Here is a 22,100-nt window from a genome sequence, read left to right on the forward strand (position 1 = left end):
ACCATGGCCCTGTATTTATGATGGAGAAGTGCAGTAGCCATGGTTATCCCTGCATCTTTGACTAACAAGATGCTTATGTAGAATCTTATGCAATATGTTAATGCATAGATGTGCTGTAGTTAATATCAAATTGCAAATTCTTGGTGAAAAGAGTTCTTGATACCTCATAGGTAACGAAAAATCATGGATAAGCTTGCAATACTTTTGAGACTGAATCCCTAATATTGATGTGGTATTTGTGTATCAGGTCTCGGTCCTACATGCAGACATGGTCCACTGGATGATCCAGGTCCTGCTTCGTCTGGCCCCTAACCCTCCAGAGAGCCCTCAGGAGGTGATTGATGCCTGCATGGCCAGTGCGTGGAGTCTCACCAAGATACAGGAGAAGGTTGTGGGTCTCTTTGATCGCATCACGGCCTTCTCAAATTATATTACAAGGTAAAGTTTGCCTCCCATGCAGGCGTTGTGGAGTGCGCCTGTAATCCAGCTAACAATGGAAGTTACAAACTGATTCAGCCGAGGACGCAGGTTCAAAACTGAGTCACGTCTTTCGGATGGTGACGTTTAAAGGTTGTTCCCCAGACGTAAATAATCATATCTGATTAATACACGTCTGTAAAAACCCAATACACATGCACACACACTCACATGATTACAAAAAAGCGAATGTGAAGGAGCAATGGACATGAGAAGTGGATTTCAACCATTAATGACATTTAGTTTGAAGAACATGAATGCTCAAAAACAGATTGAAAAGCTTGTCATTATGAGCTGTTTTACACAGGGATGCCAGTTTTCAGGCAATGTAGCCTGAATTGAGACCCTGGCGAGTTATTTCCAGACAATTAGGCTTTTTTTTGTACAAAATAGCTCATTCTAGGTGATTTTCAGGCCCTCTTATCAATTCTAACTGGCATCCCTGTTTACAGCAGAACATATTATTTCCATCCCTTCCCCACACTTCTCAAATTTAGGTCAAGTGGTATTCCTCTACCAATGACATATGAGATGAGTGTTGATAATTTAAGTTTACCAATGTCCAAATATTAACACTGTTGTAATTATACCTTCACATTATGTCAAATTGTGTACGGCATATGTTCACACCACTCTGTCAGCTTTCTAAACTGTTTGGTTTTGATTACTGAAGGTAATTATATTATTAAATATATGCACTGAAATGTGTTACATAGATGTGGTCAAAGAATGTTCAAAACTTTGGAATGCTCTTTTATTGATATTTACATCCATTGCTGCACATCCATGCTGACACTTCAGCCGGGCACATACAATATTAATGAAACAAATCATGATATTTGTCTCACCCACCGAAGGTAAAGTGGAGACTAAGGGATCCAAATGGCATCTATCATCTCGTGACAAATAACATTTTAGGTTAGATGTAAGTGTTTAAATAATAATAATAATAATAGGTTCTTGTATAGCGCTCATGTCAGTCAGATTTGACCCTCCTTGTTTGCCCTCAAGACTATATTATTTTGACTAGTAACTTTGCATACATTGTTCCAAGCACAACCAAACTTGGGTCAGGGATGCTCTTTGACAATATTGATGACATTTGGTCAAAGGTGGTTGAGATATAATTTGGCTATTGCTTTGTTAACTCATATCCTGCCATAAGGCCGCAAGCACGCTACCGTAGTAGTGCTTTGTACACCAAGCACGCTATCGATTGGCTGCTTTTCACCCAAGCGAGCCACAGCAAAGCTGCTTTATGCATGCATGTTCGTATTTGTAATAGCAGTTATTGTTCATGCTCATTGTACTGTGCTGAGTGCTTTGCTAGCGCTATTGATCGCACCATCAAATTATCTCAAAATAAACTTGGCACAGGGGGGATTTGTGGCTAGGCACAATGGGGATTAGCCCTGTGGCGCGCTGTATTCATTATGGCAGGATAAGAGTTAAGTATGATGTTGTATCTTTTTATGTAGCTGCTGTTCAAGCATCGTTTCGGCCGAGATGCAGCAGAAGATCGACAACGGTGAACAGAACGCTGACCAGGAGTCCCGAGACCTCAGGAAGATCAGGTCCGAGTGCAGCGAGTGGATCCACATGGCAACCATCCTAATGGACGAGGTCCGGAGCGTTGAGATGGCTCGGCTCGGTGGCGAGGAGCTGCCGACGCCCCTTCATGTACCGGAAGGTGTGCAGGGCGGGGACCCAAGGATGGATAGCCAGGGGGCCTTCACTCCTGGCATGCCAGACAGAGGAGAGGTGAGAAAGAAAGAAAGAAAGATGTGTGTGAAAGTGTGGGGGGGGGGGGAGTTCTGCAATGTTTGAGATTGTTTTGGAGAGATGAGGTAGAAGGAAAGACATTATTTACAAGAAAACAGAAGTTTAAGTAGATCGAGGGAGGGGAAGAGCTAGAGAGGAGTGGAGAGAAAGAGTTAAAGAGGGACAGACAAACAGACAAAGATACAGTAAAGAGAAAGAGAAAGGAGGAAGAGAATGGGAGAGAGAAAGAGACAGGAGAGAGAGCAAGAGAAGTTGGAAAAAACTCTTAGGTGTTGAAAGGCAGATAAAAGAAGCAAAGACAGAGAAGGGTTGAGAGTTATCCCCAAGTCTAATCAACTCACAAACCTTACCGTCTCACCTCTGACCCAACAGCTTGTAGGAACCGAGACCCCCATCACAATGTCAGACCGGCCCCCTGGCACCGCAGACACCCTGACCACCCAACGTCTTGAGACCCCTAAATCAGCCCCACTAGCTGCCCCATTGGCACCCCCTGTAGGAGCAGCTCGACCAACCACTGGCAATCAGAATAAGGTGAGTGCATGATGTCTTTATCGTCGCAGCTTGTATTTTGGAGAATTAAGAGCTAGATTTATTTTGATCCACCATTATGGGATCACCCCAATATTTTGTCATCAAAATTGATATGCTCGTCAGAGGATTATCTTCAAGTCTGCATTAATATAGAAGAAGTAACATGTTATTTTGTTATACACATACATGTCAAAGGTGTAAGAAAATATAGCAGTGTTCCAATTTATTGCCCCCCCCCCTTTCCATCCTTCTTACAATTCATGAATATTTCAATTCTAGCTCCCCTGCCAATCTGCCATCAATTTGATATCTCTGTTTTGCCTGTATAGACTCCTTCAACAGCCAATAGTCAGCGTTCCGTCTTGCCAGGTTCTACTCCAGGTGCAGACGACCTAACTAACATGAGTGAGATGCAAGTGTTGGGATATGATCAGAATGTCTGGACCCAAAGCCTAGATGAATTCAAGGACCAACCCTCTCAGGTATTGACCTATATTTATTTATTTATTTATTTATTTCTTACACATCTTTAAATATATATATATACATGTTTGTCAAGTGCATGAGTTCAATGGGGGAATAAAGACAATGGGCAGAAGATGACCATATAGAGAAAGAGGGAGAGCAGAAACGACAGATAAGTGTTCAAAGCAAGGACATGTTTTCTTGTTTTACAAAGGAAAGAAAGGAAAAGAGTTGATAACAATCAAAATGAGAGGAATTTTGGGATAATACACTGTAGGCCCTTGCAGAGAACAACCAGGATGGGAATAATTTTTTAGAGTTTGAAAGAAAGAAAGGACTGACGCAGTGTCAGACTTATTCTCGTACAGACATGATGAGAACAGTACAACTAAGAGAGGAAGAAACAATGGACCTTAAACCAAAATAATAGAGATTTTTCTGTAATTTTGATTACAAATACATTAATATATACAGAAGTATACTTAAATATTTTGTATATGCTTGACCTACACCAAAGCACATTCACTCAACTACAATTTTGTAATATTAATTTGTTGTTCAATATCTTTTCCAATTTCAGTCGGCCCCTAAAGAGGCGACTTCTGCCAAGGTTTTGGGCGCTGCCTCCAAGACCCCAGACACATCTAAGGCTTACGAGGCTCTCACAGCTGTCAAGAGCCTTCAACAACAGCTAGTGTAAGTTATTCTCCCATGCTTTCTTTTATCTTGGTAAAGCTCTTGTGGAGCAAGAATATGGAATTCTTGAAAGATGTCTTATTATCATGTCAGAAAACCCACCTCACATTATTTGCATCACCTGGGTGGAGAGTGGCAAATGCAGATTCAATGCTAATTGCCAAAGGATGTTGGTACTTTTGCAGGGATTCAAACTCTGTACCTTATCATTTATATACATAAAGTCCAGAGTCATATTCACTGGACTTTGACACCTCCAGTCCCAATACAAGTTAAATGCATTGACATCATCAACAATAATGCTTTTTTTTTATTTTGTTGTTCTTTGAGCATCATACATCATTTCATTCCACTACAATATGCTAAGCTATCTTTGGTGCTTAACTTGCTGTATCTTTTTGTCTGAACTGGAGTATGTACAGCTGATTTCATGTTCTTTCAGTTTTTATGTGATGAGACAATTAAAAATGACTGGCAGCTGGATTTCTGTAATTCAAATGTACTTGTAATATGAGTTTGATGTTGATTTTGTTCTTTTAATCATTTCTGTGTATACCTTTATTGTAACAGTACAACTGAGGAGAGAGCACAAACAGCAGAAGAGAAGGTCCAGGAGCTTGAGGAGGAGTTGAAGACACTCCAGGAACGGATGCGTGTCGTTGAACGTAAGAGCGCCACCCCAGCCATCCTCAGCGTAACCCCTGGCCCGGTGTTGGGGGCGTCGACCGAGCCCCCCAAGACAGCCCCTGAGGCACCCATCACTGAAGAAGCCAGCACAACCGCTCCAGGCTCGGCCATGATGTCCCCTGCAGAGACCCCCTTCACCTCCTTCACCAAGGACACCATGGGGGAGCAGTCAACACCCCTGATGAGGCCTGGAGTAGCGGGCGTCGGCCCCCTGCCTACCCCCACCATTACTCCTTCGCCCCCGCCCACGCCTGGAAGGAAGACCAGCGCCTCACCGTCTCGTCCGACTTCCAGGGCATCAGTCAGTTCACGAGGGTCAGCAAAATCCAGAAAGAAATGAACAAAATGCATATCTGATGACAGAGCTAAATTATGCACTGAAACAATGAGTTATGTGAAACTTCTTTAGTCATGGACTTGTAAGGAATAGATGGTCATTATGTTGGAGATATATATATATTTATACTGATCCATGAAACTGGATTGTATGTTAAACATCCTTTACTCTTAGAACTACATATATATTGTAAAATTCACTTAGGAATTAATTTTCATTATGTTAAAAAACGAGAGCAGATCCATGAATAGTTACAGACCAAGATTTGTTGCACATCATAGAATAGTCTTGTCTTAGGATCGGCTATGTAAAGTGACAACTATTTCATTTTAAACAGTTTTTTAACTGCGAGAACTAATTGTTACTAATTTTGTTCTTTATTGTGCAGTAATGTGATCACATAGATATTGATGTATTATATACACCATAGATAACCATGCATTAAGTTTGCGTATTTAAATCTGAACAAATGTTGTTTTTTTTTTTTAAAGAGAAACTATGAAGAATATGTGGTAGTATACATGTCTGAAGTCTAAATTTTCTATCCTTCAAAGTTTGAAATGTTGTGAATCATACTGCGGAAGTTTAACTGAAATAACTTTTCTAAGTGATACACTAGTGCCTATTTCTGATTAATATGCAATGTACCATTTACAGATAGTTCTAATATTTTTGCATTATTCATTTCAATTCAATTCTTTTATTCATCCAAATTCACAGGAATACATGGAAATTTGTTTTGGTCACACATTGTAAAAAAATATGTAAGATATATATGAAAAACTATATCGTTGTGTTTATAAAGATGTCTGATGTAGAGGAACAATATTTTGTACTGTGCCACTATAGAAACAACAATGATGTTTCTTAGGGAAACATATAAATACTTTGAGGCGATTCTTGTAAATATTCAGTAACTCATATTTGAGCCTTTAGCATGTTATTGATGTACTGTAAACATTCCAATAGTATTTATTTTGTCTTGAATCCAAATAACGATAGATCTAAGTGGTATACTGAAAATGCTGTTATCTTTATGTTAGTAAAACCTATTGTGATAACAATTAAATATTAAGACAAGTCATTGGTTAATGTTTGTTCAAAGCTGGCCACGCCCTTTCACCTAAAAATTGAAAGATGATCTGCTCATGCAAGAACTGGTGATAATTGTTACCATGTACCTTGTAAAAATAATCCCGATAGCAGCTTATCATACAGCTAAACTGGGATGTCCGTGTAAAGTGCTGGCAAATCGACAGTGCATGAAATAATTCAAAACAGTGAATGCTGATTCTGCGCAATAAAAAAAGAAGATAATTGGCATCATTTCCCTTTCAAGATACAGCTTCTGTAAGTTATCCGTTCCCCAATGACAAAAACAAAAGGAAAGAGGATACGATGGACATCCTATAAATACTGCTATGCAATTCTCTATGCAAAAATAATGTGTCTTGTGTAGTGTGTATGATGGACAAGACACAAGTAATATTCTTGCAAACCAAATCCTTTGACTAATTGAGTGATAATCCATCTAGTCATGAAATTATTGTGTATAAACTAATTCATTGACTTCTTTTTTGACCATTTTCTTTGCATTGAAAATTTGAGCCTTGTGCTAATGTATAGAATGTCTTCTTGTTATATATTTATATTGCGCTCTGACATTTTTGAACAAAATATTTTTTTTCCTCTGATTCATATTGCAATAGAAGATCACGATCAATATATGCCTTTATTGCTTATGTACAAAGATTATAGTTTTTGAGAAAATATTGTGCCTATAAGATATTTTATTGTAAATATGTCCATCTCTCTTTCTTCCTGCTTGTATTTCTCATCTAAAGCCTCAGTCACAAATGCCATTATGAACTGCTACGAATGCCGTACAAACGATTTTCAGACAGTGGAAATTCGGGAAGACAATGGAAAAACGGAGATTCGTACAAAATTATCGTTCGTGCAAACCTTTGTGACCTTTCAGAGCTTGTTCAGATATGACGTGGCAAAACCGCAGAGTTTTTTATGACGGCGTAAAGTGTAATCTGCTACACATTTCTGTATATTATAACACAGAGCTCAGTGCATACGTGTATTACCGGTAGATCTTTGTTTCTTGCAGTTGCCATTCATGTACACATAAAAAAACAAGTTTTTTGTGGTTGTTTACTGCCCCATATCTGAACAAGCTTTACTCTGTATAAGTGCCATTGTTGACATGATCTATAACTTATTACATGCTTCGTGCCTTCAGATAACATTTTCAACAAAGCCTTGAGCCTTCAAGATAATTTTTTTATTGTAAATCTACCTCTCTCTCTTTCTCTGTGTATATAATTCTCATTGATCATTTTCTTACTTTGTGAGGAAGTACTTTGGTTAGAACTTAATTACTTGAATGCTACACCGACCTGTTAATGTAGTGTGAACTTTGTGGAACATAAAAACAGCCATTAGTTATTATATATATATATAATATAGTATATTTATTACATGTATGTATGTTTACGTACATGTGCATATGAATTTCTAACAATTCAAACAAGTTTCTGGATCCATAAAAAGGAGGATGAAATTGCATTTTTAAGAAAGTCTCGCAGCAAGCCATTGCAGTCAGAAAACTTAAGAATGTATACCGGGTACATATAAATTAAATACTTATTAAGAATTTACCAAGGAATTGAAGATTTACAGAAAAGAGAGAATATAATTTTATTGATTATTACTACTGTATATTGGACATTGGATTCTTATATGAACTGATAAAACAATGAATGAAGTCTTTTTCTTAGATGAAGTTCTATGCAGTAACAAAGAACAAATTTAATCCTTGAAATTTCATTATAAAAATGTACATAATACACATATTCAGAGGCCTTTTTTCTGTAGCTTATTACAGTGTCATGGTAAATATTTAATGTATATGTGTGTATAAAGTATTCATTTCCATTTCCGTCCTAGCATTATTTCTAGTATTCCATATGTAACTGTCTTATACAGATCAACTTTATGTATATAATGTATTTATTTGACTTCTGTTCTTGAAAAATTAAAAGAAGTGTCATACGAGTGAGATGTATTGCTTTCCAGTGTTTCCTCTTTTTAGATATATGTTGCTTTCCTTCTCTTTTTGATATATGGGAAATATTGTTCTTAAATGAATAAGTTCATCAACATAAATGTGGGATGAAAATTATAATATATGCTGTAAAATGTAATGACACTACAGTATATGTGGACTATCAAAATAGACATCTTCATAATGTAAACTTGAAATACAAGTAAAAATCATTCTTATGTGCTGACATCAAACCTTGAATCTATTTATATTACCCCCCCCCCCCTCTCTCTGTGATTCCATCACTTCTCTCTCTCTGTTATTCTATCATCTCTCTCTCTCTCTCTGTTATTCTATCATCTCCCTCTCGCTGTTATTCTATTATCCCCCTCTCTCTCTCTCTCTGTTATTCTGTCATATCTCCCACTCTCTCTCTCTTTCTCTCTCTGTCATTCTATCATATATCTCTCTATTACTCTGTCATCTCTCTCTCTCTATTATTCTGTCATATCTCCCTTTCTCTGTCATATATACATGTATATATCTCTCTCTGTCATTATATCATATATCTCTCCATTACTCTGTCATCTCTCTCTCTCTCTCTCTCTCTCTCTCTATTATTCTGTCATATCTCCCTTTCTCTGTCATATATACATCTATATATCTCTCTCTCTTTCTCTGTCATATATATATGTATATATATATCTCTGTTATTCTACCATATCTTTTTCTCTCTATTATTATGTCATATCTCTCTCTCTTTATGTCATATATACATGCATATCTCTCTCTCTGTGATTCAATCATATCTCTCCCTCTCTATTATTCTGTCATATTTCTCTCTCCCTCTATCTCTCTCTGTCATATATACATGTATATATCTCTCTCTGTGTCATTCTATCATATATCTCTCTCTCTTTCTCTGTCATCTCTCTCTGTCATATATACATGCATATCTCTCTCTGTGCTATTCTATCATCTCTCTCCATTATTCTGCCATATCTCTCTCACTCTGTGTCATTCTATCATATATCTCTCTATTATTCTGCCATATCTCTCTCACTCTGTGTCATTCTATCATATATCTCTCCATTATTCTGCCATATCTCTCTCACTCTGTGTCATTCTATCATATATCTCTCTATTATTCTGCCATATCTCTCTCACTCTGTGTCATTCTATCATATATCTCTCTATTATTCTGCCACATCTCTCTCTCCGTCATATATACATATATATATATATATTTCTCTCTCTATTATTCGGTCATATATACATGCATATCTCTCTCTCTCTCTCTCTCTCTGTCGTCATACATGTGTCCGTCTCTATCTCTCTCTTGCTCTGTCATTGTCACATCTCTTTGTTATTCTACCATACATGTATCTCTCTCTTTCTGTTATTTTTAAAATTTATTATACATGTCTCTCTCTCTCTCTTTGTTACTCTACCATCTTTCTCTCTCTCCTTTCCTTCTTTCAGATGGTGCCGTTTCATGCTAACTGTACCATCATATTCCATCTCTTCAACTAATTTACACTCGCCTTCTCAAATGTTCAATCTTTCACAATATTTCAATCGACCGCTGAGTTGCCCAATAGTCTATCAGCTGGCCAAGGCACCCATCAATATCAAGCTTAGGATCATTCCTATGTCCCTTGCTTTGGCTTGTCCTATCCAATATACACACAAAATTACAAAAATATTGCACATTTTTCTGAAGGTCCACAGTCTACGACAAACATGACGATGCACACAAATTAATCAAATAAAATTTGTACAACAGAACAAGATTTATTTTGGTGAAAAGAAACAAACAAAAACAAACTACCATTGGTGACATGACATTCCTTGATCATAAACAGGCAAATCCTATTGTTTAAAAGGCTTCCTTTTTCTTTCATATTTGAAAGATATCCTGTTTTCAATGCATCAATATTGTAGGGATAAATATTCCCAAAACAGCAAAGGTCCAAGGCTATACACTAACCTTTTTTCAGTGGAAGGGGGTCCATATAAAACTTTTTACAATGCATATGAATGAGCCCTATGTAAGTTTTTCAACATTTTTTGGGGTCCGGACTATGATTTTTGGCGCCCCTGTGTCCCGGGCACATGTTATTGTTGGGCCCCGAGTTAAGCTTTAGTGAAACAAATACACTGTGGAATATATCACTGAATATTTAAAAATAGGTACATCTAATATGTCTTTAAAATTATTTTGATAAAATATTGATGAATACGTGTTCTATATTAATGACTTTATTTGTATTTCAAATCAATCTGGCCTTCTGAGAGACTTATCCAACATAGCAAGAACTGATAATTGTTGTCTTGCCTACCTATTGTGACCAAATATATTTTCAAGCTCAGAAGCTAATTAGCGACTGCTTTGGAAGAAAGCATTTTTATCATTGAATAAGAAATCATTTGATATTCACACACAAAAAGTAATAATAGTAATAAATCCTAATGGTAAATGGCATCAGTGACCTAGATAAACATGCATGGCAAACTTTGCAAACATTATATTTTACCATCACCACCATACCAAACTTAATAAAAGTATGGATTACAATACCAACATTAACAGTAACATTTATAACAGTATTGCCATGCACTCAGACTCTGTACATCATGTCATAATTGGTTACATTATTGCAGGCAAAGTTAAAAAAAGAAAAAGACTGAATTAAAGAAATTACAACAGAATCAGTTGTAAATAAATGAAGTGGTATTAAACAGAGATTGAATTCATATTTACTAGGATACAAAACATGACATATATTATTAATTGGTCAAATTTTGTCAATGTTAAAAATCATCTTTAATTTTAGATGATTCATCCAAATGCCTTTAACTGCTACAATTCTGCCATGCTATATCCAAGACATTGTCTCTCATCTCTTATCTTTATACATCTCTAAAGTGCTTTATAAAGACATCATAGATGTATACACAACATTATGAATATCATTATTAGTTCTGTTGTGTTGAAGTTCTGTTGAAATCACGTTTTTAAGTGGGTTCAAGCTCTCTCACACACAAGCATTCATTCAGGTTACACAATTAAGTAACATGTTAGACAGCAATTACATGAATGTGAAAAGCAGAAAACACTTACATTTCATTGAAGCAATAGAATATGGCAACAGTTCAATGCAAAAAAACTAAGAAATAAAGTTACAATGAAATACTGGTGGTTTTATAATGCATTGAGTAAAGCTAACATCAATACATGTCAGGGTGCTCCACTAACAAACATTCAAGCATATAAAACTGGAACGTGGAAGGGGTATGAACTGATGTATGCAAAGTAAGAAGTCCCTTGTGGACAGACTCAAGGGCTTGCTTTATAAGATCTGTAAGGTTCTCAGATGCTCCCTGGTATAATCTGAGCCATATCATGAAGCATTTTCAAACAAAGTTTATGACTGATTTTTCATGAATAATTTTGGTTGAGGATGAACCTAAACCTTTTGCTGATTTTCAAACCAGTACAATTAAAATTCAAAACCTGTTGCCATTACCCATCGCAGACCGTCCAGCATGTGTTTAATACAGTATTAATCAGATTTCAGTTTAGTTGTTCTCTTTTCATTAAGTGTCATCTTTAGAAACACAGGAGAATCATATTTTATAAAATTTATTTAACAGGGCTCATTCAAATCCCTCTCTTTCTTTGGCGAGGAATGTAATAATATACGTAATTACACACTTTTGGATCTTTCATAACAACCTCTAACAGGTAACAGAATGTGGGTTTTTAAACTTATTTTAATTTTCAATTATTTGTTGCTTCAATATTTTCAAAATTATCAAGACAGAAATTAAATGATCCATTTTTGTAATAATGCAGTACATGTGCACTTTGTAATAACACAAAATATATACACTTATGAATCCTGATAAAAAAAGGAATCCCTTCGGCTTGCTGCCATATAGAGGGTGAATATAATACACAACTCGTAAGAAGACCGTGCTACCTCCTATCCCGGCTTCGACGGCGATGACGATCACGGGAGCGTGATCGCGACTTCCTTCTTTTCTCCCTGGAGCGGCTTCTTTTTTTCCTTTCGTGACTCCTGCTGCGTGACCGTCGATGTCTACCATCCCGACTGCTTCCGTGGCCGTGATCTCTCGACTGACGGTCCCGCTCTTTTCGCAGGGCTGTGTCGAAGTCCACGTCTCGGCTTCTGTCGCCGCGATGTCTGTCCCGATCACGCGAATGATCTCTGCTGTTGTGACGAGACTTGTCCCGATGACTGTCACGACTGCTACCCCTATCACGATCTCGGTCCCGATCCTGGTCTCGATGTCTATCTCTGTCTCTTCTATGGTTGTCAACATCCCGGTCTCTGCTAGGCTTTCTCTCCTCCTCAAATCGCTCTGGTTTCCTGTTAAAGTAACATAGTGAAACAGACAGGGTCACTTATCAACATGTCTACAGTCTAATAAAATATACACTGCAGTATTCTGAAGCCTATATTATATTTACTATCTAATGAGGTTTTGGCACTTTCCAAATTAATGAACACAGTCAAATATGTAAACACATACTTCTAGTAATTCTTCCTCTAATGAAAACAAAAGTTTCTATAATATCAAAGTCTTTTCATTTATATCACGATTCACTCTTTCTCCTTTTGCTATGCCCCAAATGCCCTTTTCATCACATGAAAGGCATGCTTTAAAGGCACCGTTTAACAATGTTAAATCTGAGATGCATAGCCCTACGTGTTATCAGTGCCTGTGATATGGTGTTATATTGAAGCCCTACAAAAATTGCGCTTAAAAATTATCATGAAGTGCCTCAAAAAAGTAAAAATCTTTGAGTGACCGGTTTTACCATACCCATTTTCCCCAATAGACTGTAGTGTTTTGAAAACCATTAGAAAAACAAAAAGCGAAATTTCATTTTCCGATCATAAATATTTTGATAATCACACAGGCGATCGGCTTGTAAAAGTCACGGGATTCCTTACTGACCTAAAGGTTTATAATTATGATTGCAGCATTAGCTAAATCCAGGATTTTGTTTCAGAATCTGAGGCAATGTGACCGAGTAACTTCAATTACATCAACATCAAAGAATAATTCACCCACTTGTCATTTTCATCAGTCCAGTCATTGGTGTCTACTTGGGGATTCCCCTCCTCCTCCATGGCTTCACCTTGGGGTTGTTCTGACGCTGAGCATACTGCCATTCGGACACCTTTCTCTCTATATCCTGATAAAGACAAATAAAAAATATGCATTAAAGATAAACTTGAGTTCTGGTAAATATAGAAAATAAAATCTCACAGAATCCAACGAAACTTACACTAAATGTTCATGATGACAAATAAATGACATGTGCCAAACACTTTTGGTAGAAAATGTAAAGTGGCTGATTAATGATCATAGACAGATAAGGAAACCTGGGTAAGTAGGCCCGACACCATGTGCTTAACACAGGTCACTAACGGTATTCAATTCATAGTTATATTTTTTTTAAAGATAATTCCCAGTAAGTTTGTTTTATTTCACTGGTGCAAACAACCAATCTACTGTAATTGCACACATTCCCCCCCCCCCTCCCCCTCCCCAGTCAAATAATAACAACCTTACTATAATGCACTTACTTTCATTACTGGAACAGGAATCCGAGGGAAGAGAGAAGAATGCCATTCCAGCTTCACTAGAAAGTGCATCAGCATTTGGCCGATGGGGATGCAGTTACCTCCACCAGCCTTGGTATCCACCTCCTATTCAGAGAAAAATATAAGGGGATGGGGGGGGGGGGGTAGAGAGAGGCATGAGATTAAGAAGACTCATCAAAACTTTGTAGCTTGAGGCTGAATTGTTGTTTGATAAGAAAGCATTATGAATAGCAAAAGGAAACACATTCACTCTAGAGAGAACATTCATTGCCGTTTTTCTTCCCTTATTTTGTATGTTTCTTTCTTTTTGTATAGTTCTAATTTGTTCTGTTTTCCCTTTCATTTCTTGAAGTCTATGTGGTCAAAACTTGATACAATATTGTAAATAACAATACATCTATGTAAACTGAAATTGATTGGTTATATCACGGATAGCCACAGTCTCAAACGTTCTGATAGCTTTCCTTTGAAATCTTATGCTACCTTGATGATGTATCTTGATGATGTGCCTAATTTAAAAGCTTCAATATTTGTCTTTCTACATCAAACAGGACATATTTGTAAATCACAGGCCACTTTTGTTATACTTTCCCACTGCCAAAAAAAATCACCACTTTCCGATTCAAACCAGATTAATAGCAATACTATGATTAACTTAATTGTTTTCTAGTAAATTCATGAGGGACAGAGGGTTTTGTACTCGTTCGATTTGACTGTGTGCTTACGAACGCTCTCAGACGGCCCGCCAATGAATCACGCAGCCATGAGTGAGGGAGAAAGAGAGAGAGAGAAGGGAGGACTCGTGTCTGTGATGTCTGCCATCTCCTAAATTTGGGTTAGAACATATAAAATGTGTCAAGTGAAAGTATTAATGTTAACAGTATTTCACAGAAACATGCACATTTTCTAAATTCAACATAGGACCTAACCCCTTCAGAATTAACATAGTCAAGAAATCTGTTAACATTTGCTAAACAAAACACTAAGTATATCTCATTTTTGTTGTTTTCATTATATCTCAACACTTATTGTTCTGCCCCCCCCCCCAACCTTTTCAAAATAATAGAGCGTTCTAGTATTTCTGTTATCACATGATACACAGTATAATTAACCCTACCTTATCTTGAAATATTAAGAATTAAACAAGATATGTTAAAGAGTGAAAACTAAGTCTCTAAAGTTATCTAGAAGAAATATACTTCGCATGTCTATGTAAAATTTTATTTTATTTACCCCCCCCCCCCCCCTCCACAAAAAATACAGAAAATTCTGCTATGTCAGTTATTCCATCACATATGCATTAACATACAAGTGAATGCTTTAATAACCCATGCTCATATCATTGAAACCATTTTGATGCAAAAATAATTCTCCCAAAATTATTAGCCCCAGAATTTTGTGTTCTTATTCCTTCGCTATGCTTACCTACATGTTTAATTCTGTGATGTAAAGCAATTTGAAATCTGAGTAAGCTTAAAACAAAAACCTATCACGCCCTAGCAGAAAACAGGAATACACAAAGCCAATTAACATGTACATGTATAGTCTTACCTCTTTTCCTCCCATTTAACAAGTTTCCTTACCAGGCAGATGACGACATCAAGACTCACTTCTCTGATCCTCCCCTCAGCAACAATTAAACAAGAAAATGTGGGACTCCTCTGGAAACATTTCCCTCTTACTACACAATTTGCCAAGTTTGAACCATAATGACTGGAATTGCTTTGTTTTTCTTAATGTTTCATTTCATTTATTTTGGATTCATTTTTTATTTTTTATTACAAGTTGCTTTGATCATGTTCTTAACTTGAAAGTGTAGGAAAATTAGCCTATACACTTCATATCAATTTCAATTAGTACGCAAATTTTAGGATTGGATGTACATCATTCAAATAAATATGTGGTGTCATTTCGTAGGTGAAAAGTATGAAACATATCTTGATAGTTTTAGTTATTAATGTGTAGTGGCAATAAAGTCAGACTTTAATTACTGAATAAACAAAGAAATTGATATAATTTTTTTCTTCAGATTGACACTAAAGCTTGCACATGTACACATATGGATGCATCTTATAATTGATACATAAATATACTGCATTAAAGGATAAATACAAATGTCCAACCACATTAAATAAATAAAAGTATTTAACGAAATGCTCTGGCATTTAGATTACAACAATCAAGAAATGAAATGATTGTTATACAAACCTCCTCATCATTTAATACTCCTCATACCAATCCCATAGGTCCTGAGGTGGTTGACTGTATCTGTATAGGAATGAATAGGAAATACTTTCAATTATTCAAAAGTAATATCAACAGGAAAATGAAACACAAAAAAAATAGTTCCTCCAAGAAATGAAGCAGGTATAATAGTTTAAAAGTGTATATCAGACATACATAGGAAACAAATAAAAAATTTAAAAAAAATCTACTGAGCATTAAGTATTGATATTTTTGAAGAAAAAAACAATTATCCTTTTCTTTATAATCCCCAACTTTTTTACCCCTCAAATAATTTCTTTGTAACAAAAGATAAATACACAATTTAAAGGACCTTCCTAATCACATGAATGTAATGTTATCCATTTGCACGGCATACAACACACCATGAAGCAAAGCGAGTCTAAAATAACTTGGGTAGGGAGTGGGGGGGGGGGGGGGGGGCATAAACACAAGCACGGAGTGGAATATTTCTTCTTGAACTCAAATTTGAAGAAATCAGAGCACATTTTGAACCACTATGATATGTAGGCATAGAAACAGAGCTTACAATGAAAACTCTTTGCCTGACATATCATATAATTAAAAAAAACTCCTATTATTGAAACTACCAGCAATGTACAGTCCATCCAGGTGATCTATTGGTGTGTAAGCATGACTCTTTGTGCACGGTGTATACACCAACTCTTGTATGAGTGGAAGTGTTTTTCAATTCACTATATATAAAATACTCTTTCAAGGCTCTTATGCTCCTAACATTTGACAAAGTTAATGTAGATTGATGGTGATGTGAATTCTGCTGGAACTACCAGTATTCAAAATTTCAAATTATCATTATTATTATTATTCATTTGACCAATCATAAAACATACAGTGAGTATAACAATCAGATAGTACATAGAGATTTCATAATACATGCAAACAGTTTCAGGAAAGTGGAGAGGAGAGAAGGATCTGCTGGTTAGGGGTGACAAAATTGCTATTACTCGAAAGCATGTCACCCCCCCCCCCCCCCCCCCCCCCCCGCAAATCACATTGAAGGAATCAATGTAAAAAGTATTTTTTTGCTCAATTACGAGCATCTTACCCTCCTTACCTGATGTATAGGAAGCCTAGTGCTCTGATGTACGATGAGTCAGAGTGTGTCAGTAGACCGTTTAGCTGCTTGCGAGTCAGTTTCAAGGTATAGAGCTTGTAGAGCAGACAGTATGCTGAGGAAACGATGCTCCTGCTCCAACCCCACGGACCTGAAAGAGTGCCAATTTGAAGATTAAAACGATGGTGCTAGAAGTAGCTTTTTTAGATTATATAATTTTGTAATTTCTTTTCAATAATTTGTTTTGAACAGCAGACAGTATGCATAAGAAGCAATGTCTTATGCTCAAATGCCATAGACTGGAAGGTTCAAATAGTAATGATAAAGGTTTTTTTTTTATTTTTAGATCACAATTATAATGTCTTTCACCCAAGTATAAAAGCATTTAAAGGGTGAAAATATCCTCTCTCTATCATATTAATTGTTTATCTCGATATATGTTGTATTTCACATTTCAACTGTCGTTAATTCCTTCCTTAAGGTTATTTAAGTTAACATTACAAAGATTTCAACAATACAAGGAATGAAGTTTGCCTCTATAAGCATACTTGCAACTTATTTACAAGGACATTACATACACACATTTGACACTTATGGCCTATTAATAAAACATAAAATTTGTTTAATCAAATTTGATGCCGATTCAGCGATTCACTGGATGTAAGAAAGGTAAGGACAATTTTATGGAATGAATAGATGACAGGAAAAATAGAGGGTAATTATAAGAAGGCAAAGATGTCAAAAATGAAATACTTTTTTTCTGCTTAGAGCCAGAAGGGCATTGTAAAACTCAGAATGAGTGCCCTTCTGGCTTTGAGAAGATGACTTACCCCTCCACACATTCCTATCTGTCCTGATGTTTGTCTGCTACCTCGTTCCCAGGGTTCTAGATGCGCCACCTGGTGAAAAATAATCATGTCAGGAGAAGAAACGTGCAAGTTTGCACTTATTACCTGTACAGATAACAAAGACACTCTCACTTGAAAAAAGAAGAAATTGTGCATGGATATTGAAATATGTTACATTGATTGCTACTATATTCCATGTACTTGCATGGGTCTTGTCTTCGAAATCGTATGACCAATGTCCCATTCCATTCTTGACCAATGTCCCATTCAATTCTTGAGATGTCCCATTCAATTCTTGACCAATATTCCATTCAATTCTTGACCAATGTCCTATTCAATTATTGACCAATCTTCCTGCACACTTTACTTTATATCGCAGTGAAATGCAGTGACAAGTCTGATGTCTAGAAACCTGTGTCGCATTGACAAAGTATAATAAAACATTACATTATAAGTCTGGACTGCAACGTGTATAGAATTTCAAAAAATTGTTTCTTGACTGATGTGGAAGTCTTTCACAATTTTGAAAAAAGACAAAAACTAGAGACTGTGTCAGCAGTTTGTTTCTTTTTCTTTCTAAGAGCTACTTTGGAATGGTTCAGACCTAATTTAGAACTTTTCAGACTAGAACTAAACTAAACTACTCCCTACTAACTTCTCCTGAATTAAAACAATTTTTTTTTCCTTTGTTCTTAAAAAAAAAAATATATACATGTAGCTTTTTAGCTTTCCCATTCTTAATATGAGAAAGTAATGTTCTGGCACATGTAAGTGGTGTAATACATTCTATGAATTACTATTTTATCTTTAAAATAAGAAGATAGAAAATGATGGCACCTACCTCCAGCCCTTACCTTGTAGTATATTTCATCAATGACCTCATGGTAGGTCTTGAGTTTGAAGAGGTCGTTCTTGAAATACGGTGATGACTGGATGTTGGTCAGAATCAGAGGGTTGAGGTTCATGGAGACCTGGTTCCCCCATAGGGCAGTGTGTTGTTGTTCTTGGGTGGCATCGCTAATTGGCAACACTGCACGAGAATCTCTGGAGGGTACAGATCAGTTAATTTTTCTCAGCTGGCAAAGTTTGGTAACAAATTCTGAAGAGGAGGAAACATGGGTGTGAGAAAGGTTAAATTTTCATTTATTTATTTAATTTCAAAGAACTCAACATCAAAAAATATACGCTTACAACGAAAGCATACAAAATGATAATAACATCTATTAAAAAAAGAATAACAAAAACAGCCCTATGCCTGGGAATTGCCAAGAAGAAATATCACTTTTGGTTTCATACTCATAGCTACAGTCCACTGAAAACGATCTTTTATGTTAAGGAACACAATGATAATTGTCATAACAAACTGAAATTGCGTGGAACTAACTCTTACCGTTGGTGCTAGCAGAGATTATCTCTCAAACTTTATGCGATCACAACCAAAGGTGTGCAGAACTCTCATGCATTAAGTTAGGACTTGTTGTTTTTATAACTTTTTTGTCAGTTGCACAAGTCTATATATCTCCCAAATTCTGTCATTCAATTTTCACCCATTTTTAGTCCAAAATTTCATTTTCAGTTTGGTATAGGCCTAGACTGGTCTAAATAAATATATGTATACCCAACTGAAACTCTAGGATGAATACCTAATCATGAATTGAACATTTCAGAAAAATACACATTCCAGTTTTTGTCTTCAAAATGTGGGCAAAATTTGCTTGCCCCCATAATCATAGCTTTCTAAGCTCAGCTCAGCTAACAAATATGTTACTGGTCGCAAGAAGTAGAGGGTCTGAACCATTTTTAAATTTTCCCTTTTGGATCGTTTTTTCACCATTGACTCATGCCCTCCACGCAGGCCAGGGGCTCGTGATGGCTTCCGTATTGTGATGGTATACCAAGTCTTTCTGTCTGCAGCCAGTCTTGATGCATCCGTCAGCCTTGTTATGGATCTTAACCATTCACCATTATATGGTTGGATAATTGAAAAAAATATTTACTCTAAATAATACATTTCAAATTTCAAGACTTAGATCTAGATCTACTGATTTTTCTATCAAAGATACAGCCCCCCAAAAATCTAGGCAATATTCATCCAATTTTTGTCAGAATCGACGATAAAGATGTAGATGAAGAGTTATTTTGTTTTGCTAAACAGCTGCATCGCGCAATATGCAAGCGTACATGTGTTGCTTAGCTACAGCACTACTTGAGCGCGATCGCATGTTCCACCTCCATTGCCTTCATTGTGCATCCGTATGCGGGTCCGTTCGCCGAATACACAAACACACACAAGCGATCCGAAGGCTTGCAACAAGGGTAGCACGCACAAAGATTGTTTCGCGCCATTGAGCTACCGAGCATGAAAAACATATGCATGTGCAGATTCTACGCGCTGTCACCATGGGTTCTGGCTGAGCAGAGTTTATACGCCTTCCTACCACTTAGCTGATCCGAAGAGTTTGGGCAAGGGCATTTTCAAACTGTAATTGTGTAAACGTGTGTGATCCCTTGGGTTGGGGCGAGCGAAAAAAAGGGAAAAGATCTAGATGTATTCCTTACGACTGGGACTGGCATGGGCGTCATTTCTCAAAAGTGGCATATCTCGAATCTACGACGATGGAAACAATGTTTTTATCGCTGTTTTGACCAAGATTTTTTAGAATTCCGAGATGACGCTCGCCCCCCTTTGGAAATAGGGAGAAAAACCTGCTCTTACATGATATAACACCTCATTTATTGAGTAGACCTATCACCTTCAGGATCAAAAGCATAAAGGTTTGAATCTGACCAATTTTGCATGATCGCGCAATGCACTAGACTGGATGCGAGCAATCTCTACGACTACGGGAAGGATTTTAGCACACAAAATCGAATGCGCGATCAGTAACACTGAACTTCTGAAGTACAAACAGTAACATTACATCTAGATCTACATCTACTATTTTAGTCGTTTCTAATACCTGTTTCGTGTCAATTTTCTTGTGTCAATTGAAAGCGAGTTTCATGAAAATTCTAGTGACAGTTTCAAGAGAGAAAATTTGATCTTACCATGTAAGATACACTAACTCACGTCAGGAATCGTCTCATTGTCGTTGGAACTTCACCCCATCCGTCGAGCTGAAGATACATGTACTATATGCATGTAAGATAGCACGTGGGTGAAGAGTCGGCCCGAATCCACGATATGGAGAGTCACCCGGTGATAAATTCGCCTTAAATTCGGTCGACTTGTTCAACGACTGTCTCAGCCCCCCCCCCCCCCCCCAAAAAAAAAAAAAAATCACCCTGTCTTTGTCTGTCTCTCTGTCTATACCTCTCTGTCTCTGATAACAATATTGAAGTAAATTAATAAACATGTCCATTCAAAGACAGCTCGTACGGCGTAAGCTATATAGAGGTACATTTCGCATATTTCCGAAACTTTATGACATCCAAACAAGCAAGCTAAAATAGTTTTCAGAATTCTCAAGTGCTTTGTTTAGATTTTATCAGTTATGGTTTAAGAAGGGGCAGCTAGGGGGTTGATCGAGGTCTGTTTCCCTTTACCCCCCCCCCCCCTTCCTCCATCCTCCACTGCATGGGCTGAACATTATTATGATATACAATGATGTACTTAAATGTGATTATATTCCGAACAATGGAAAAGTGATATGACTCCTCTTAGCAGATATTCATGAATATGGAAATTGAAATTCACAGCGGGCAAAATCATCGAAATAAATTGATTTTCCGCTCGACGCGATGTTACTCGTCGATCGTCGATGGTTAAAATACCCATGGTATTCATGTGTTGCTTCGCATACAATACTGATTGATAATGGTGCTTTCCATATCCGTATTGAAAGTGTAAAACGTCTTAAAGTATAACACATAACAACATTACTGTTTATATTTGAGTTCAAGTTTTTCAATTTGTGAATATAAATTGTATTCTGCAGGCAGTGGCTCAATGCTCAATACGTACCTTTACACATTGAGCATTTTAATATCATTCTGTTTATCTTAATTGAGACATTAATGTACAGGATTCGCAGTTAATTGCAACTAATGTTGTAGTCGAGATTTATGCTTTAAGAATTAGGTCGCAATAACGGTGATTACGTATCAATAGTTCAACTTTCAGACGATATGACGATTTTTGTTTTAATGTTATAGAAAGTGGGGGTGGGGGGGGGGGGTAATAATGATGATGATGATGATTATGTTGTAGTAGCTTTTTGTAACCTTGTTTTAAGACAAATACATGAGCTATTACACT

General features: G+C 36.8%; 2 protein-coding genes across 6 annotated transcripts in view; one reads left to right on the forward strand and one right to left on the reverse strand.

Annotated features, from left to right (window-relative positions):
- Positions 1-5,456, forward strand: part of LOC578169 (axonemal dynein light chain domain-containing protein 1) — a 33,772-nt gene extending 28,316 nt beyond the window's left edge. For 4 of the 5 annotated variants that reach the window (XM_030997494.1, XM_030997497.1, XM_030997498.1 and 1 more), the window contains 6 exons: positions 248-438; positions 1,956-2,238; positions 2,632-2,793; positions 3,123-3,275; positions 3,839-3,954; positions 4,525-5,456. In XM_030997494.1, the coding sequence (XP_030853354.1) occupies positions 248-438; positions 1,956-2,238; positions 2,632-2,793; positions 3,123-3,275; positions 3,839-3,954; positions 4,525-4,981 (1,362 nt within the window). In that variant the 3' untranslated portion in view covers positions 4,982-5,456. Of the gene's footprint in view, positions 1-247; positions 439-1,955; positions 2,239-2,631; positions 2,794-3,120; positions 3,276-3,838; positions 3,955-4,524 lie in introns of all 5 variants that reach the window. The other variant, XM_030997495.1, reaches the window with a different exon arrangement.
- Positions 5,457-9,797: 4,341 nt separating this feature from the next.
- On the reverse strand, positions 9,798-21,023 carry LOC578114 (pre-mRNA-splicing factor 38B). The gene is given in 11 exon segments (XM_011672621.2): positions 9,798-12,430; positions 13,140-13,263; positions 13,658-13,780; positions 15,884-15,897; positions 15,900-15,943; positions 16,995-17,124; positions 17,127-17,145; positions 17,825-17,893; positions 18,697-18,827; positions 18,830-18,941; positions 20,913-21,023. Coding segments are annotated over 9 exon segments (651 nt in total). The 5' UTR covers positions 18,858-18,941; positions 20,913-21,023; the 3' UTR covers positions 9,798-12,430; positions 13,140-13,170.
- Positions 21,024-22,100: the final 1,077 nt, after the last annotated feature.

Source organism: Strongylocentrotus purpuratus, unplaced genomic scaffold (assembly GCF_000002235.5).
Source record: "Strongylocentrotus purpuratus isolate Spur 01 unplaced genomic scaffold, Spur_5.0 spur5_scaffold_4, whole genome shotgun sequence".
NCBI classification, from domain to species: Eukaryota; Metazoa; Echinodermata; class Echinoidea; order Camarodonta; family Strongylocentrotidae; genus Strongylocentrotus; species Strongylocentrotus purpuratus.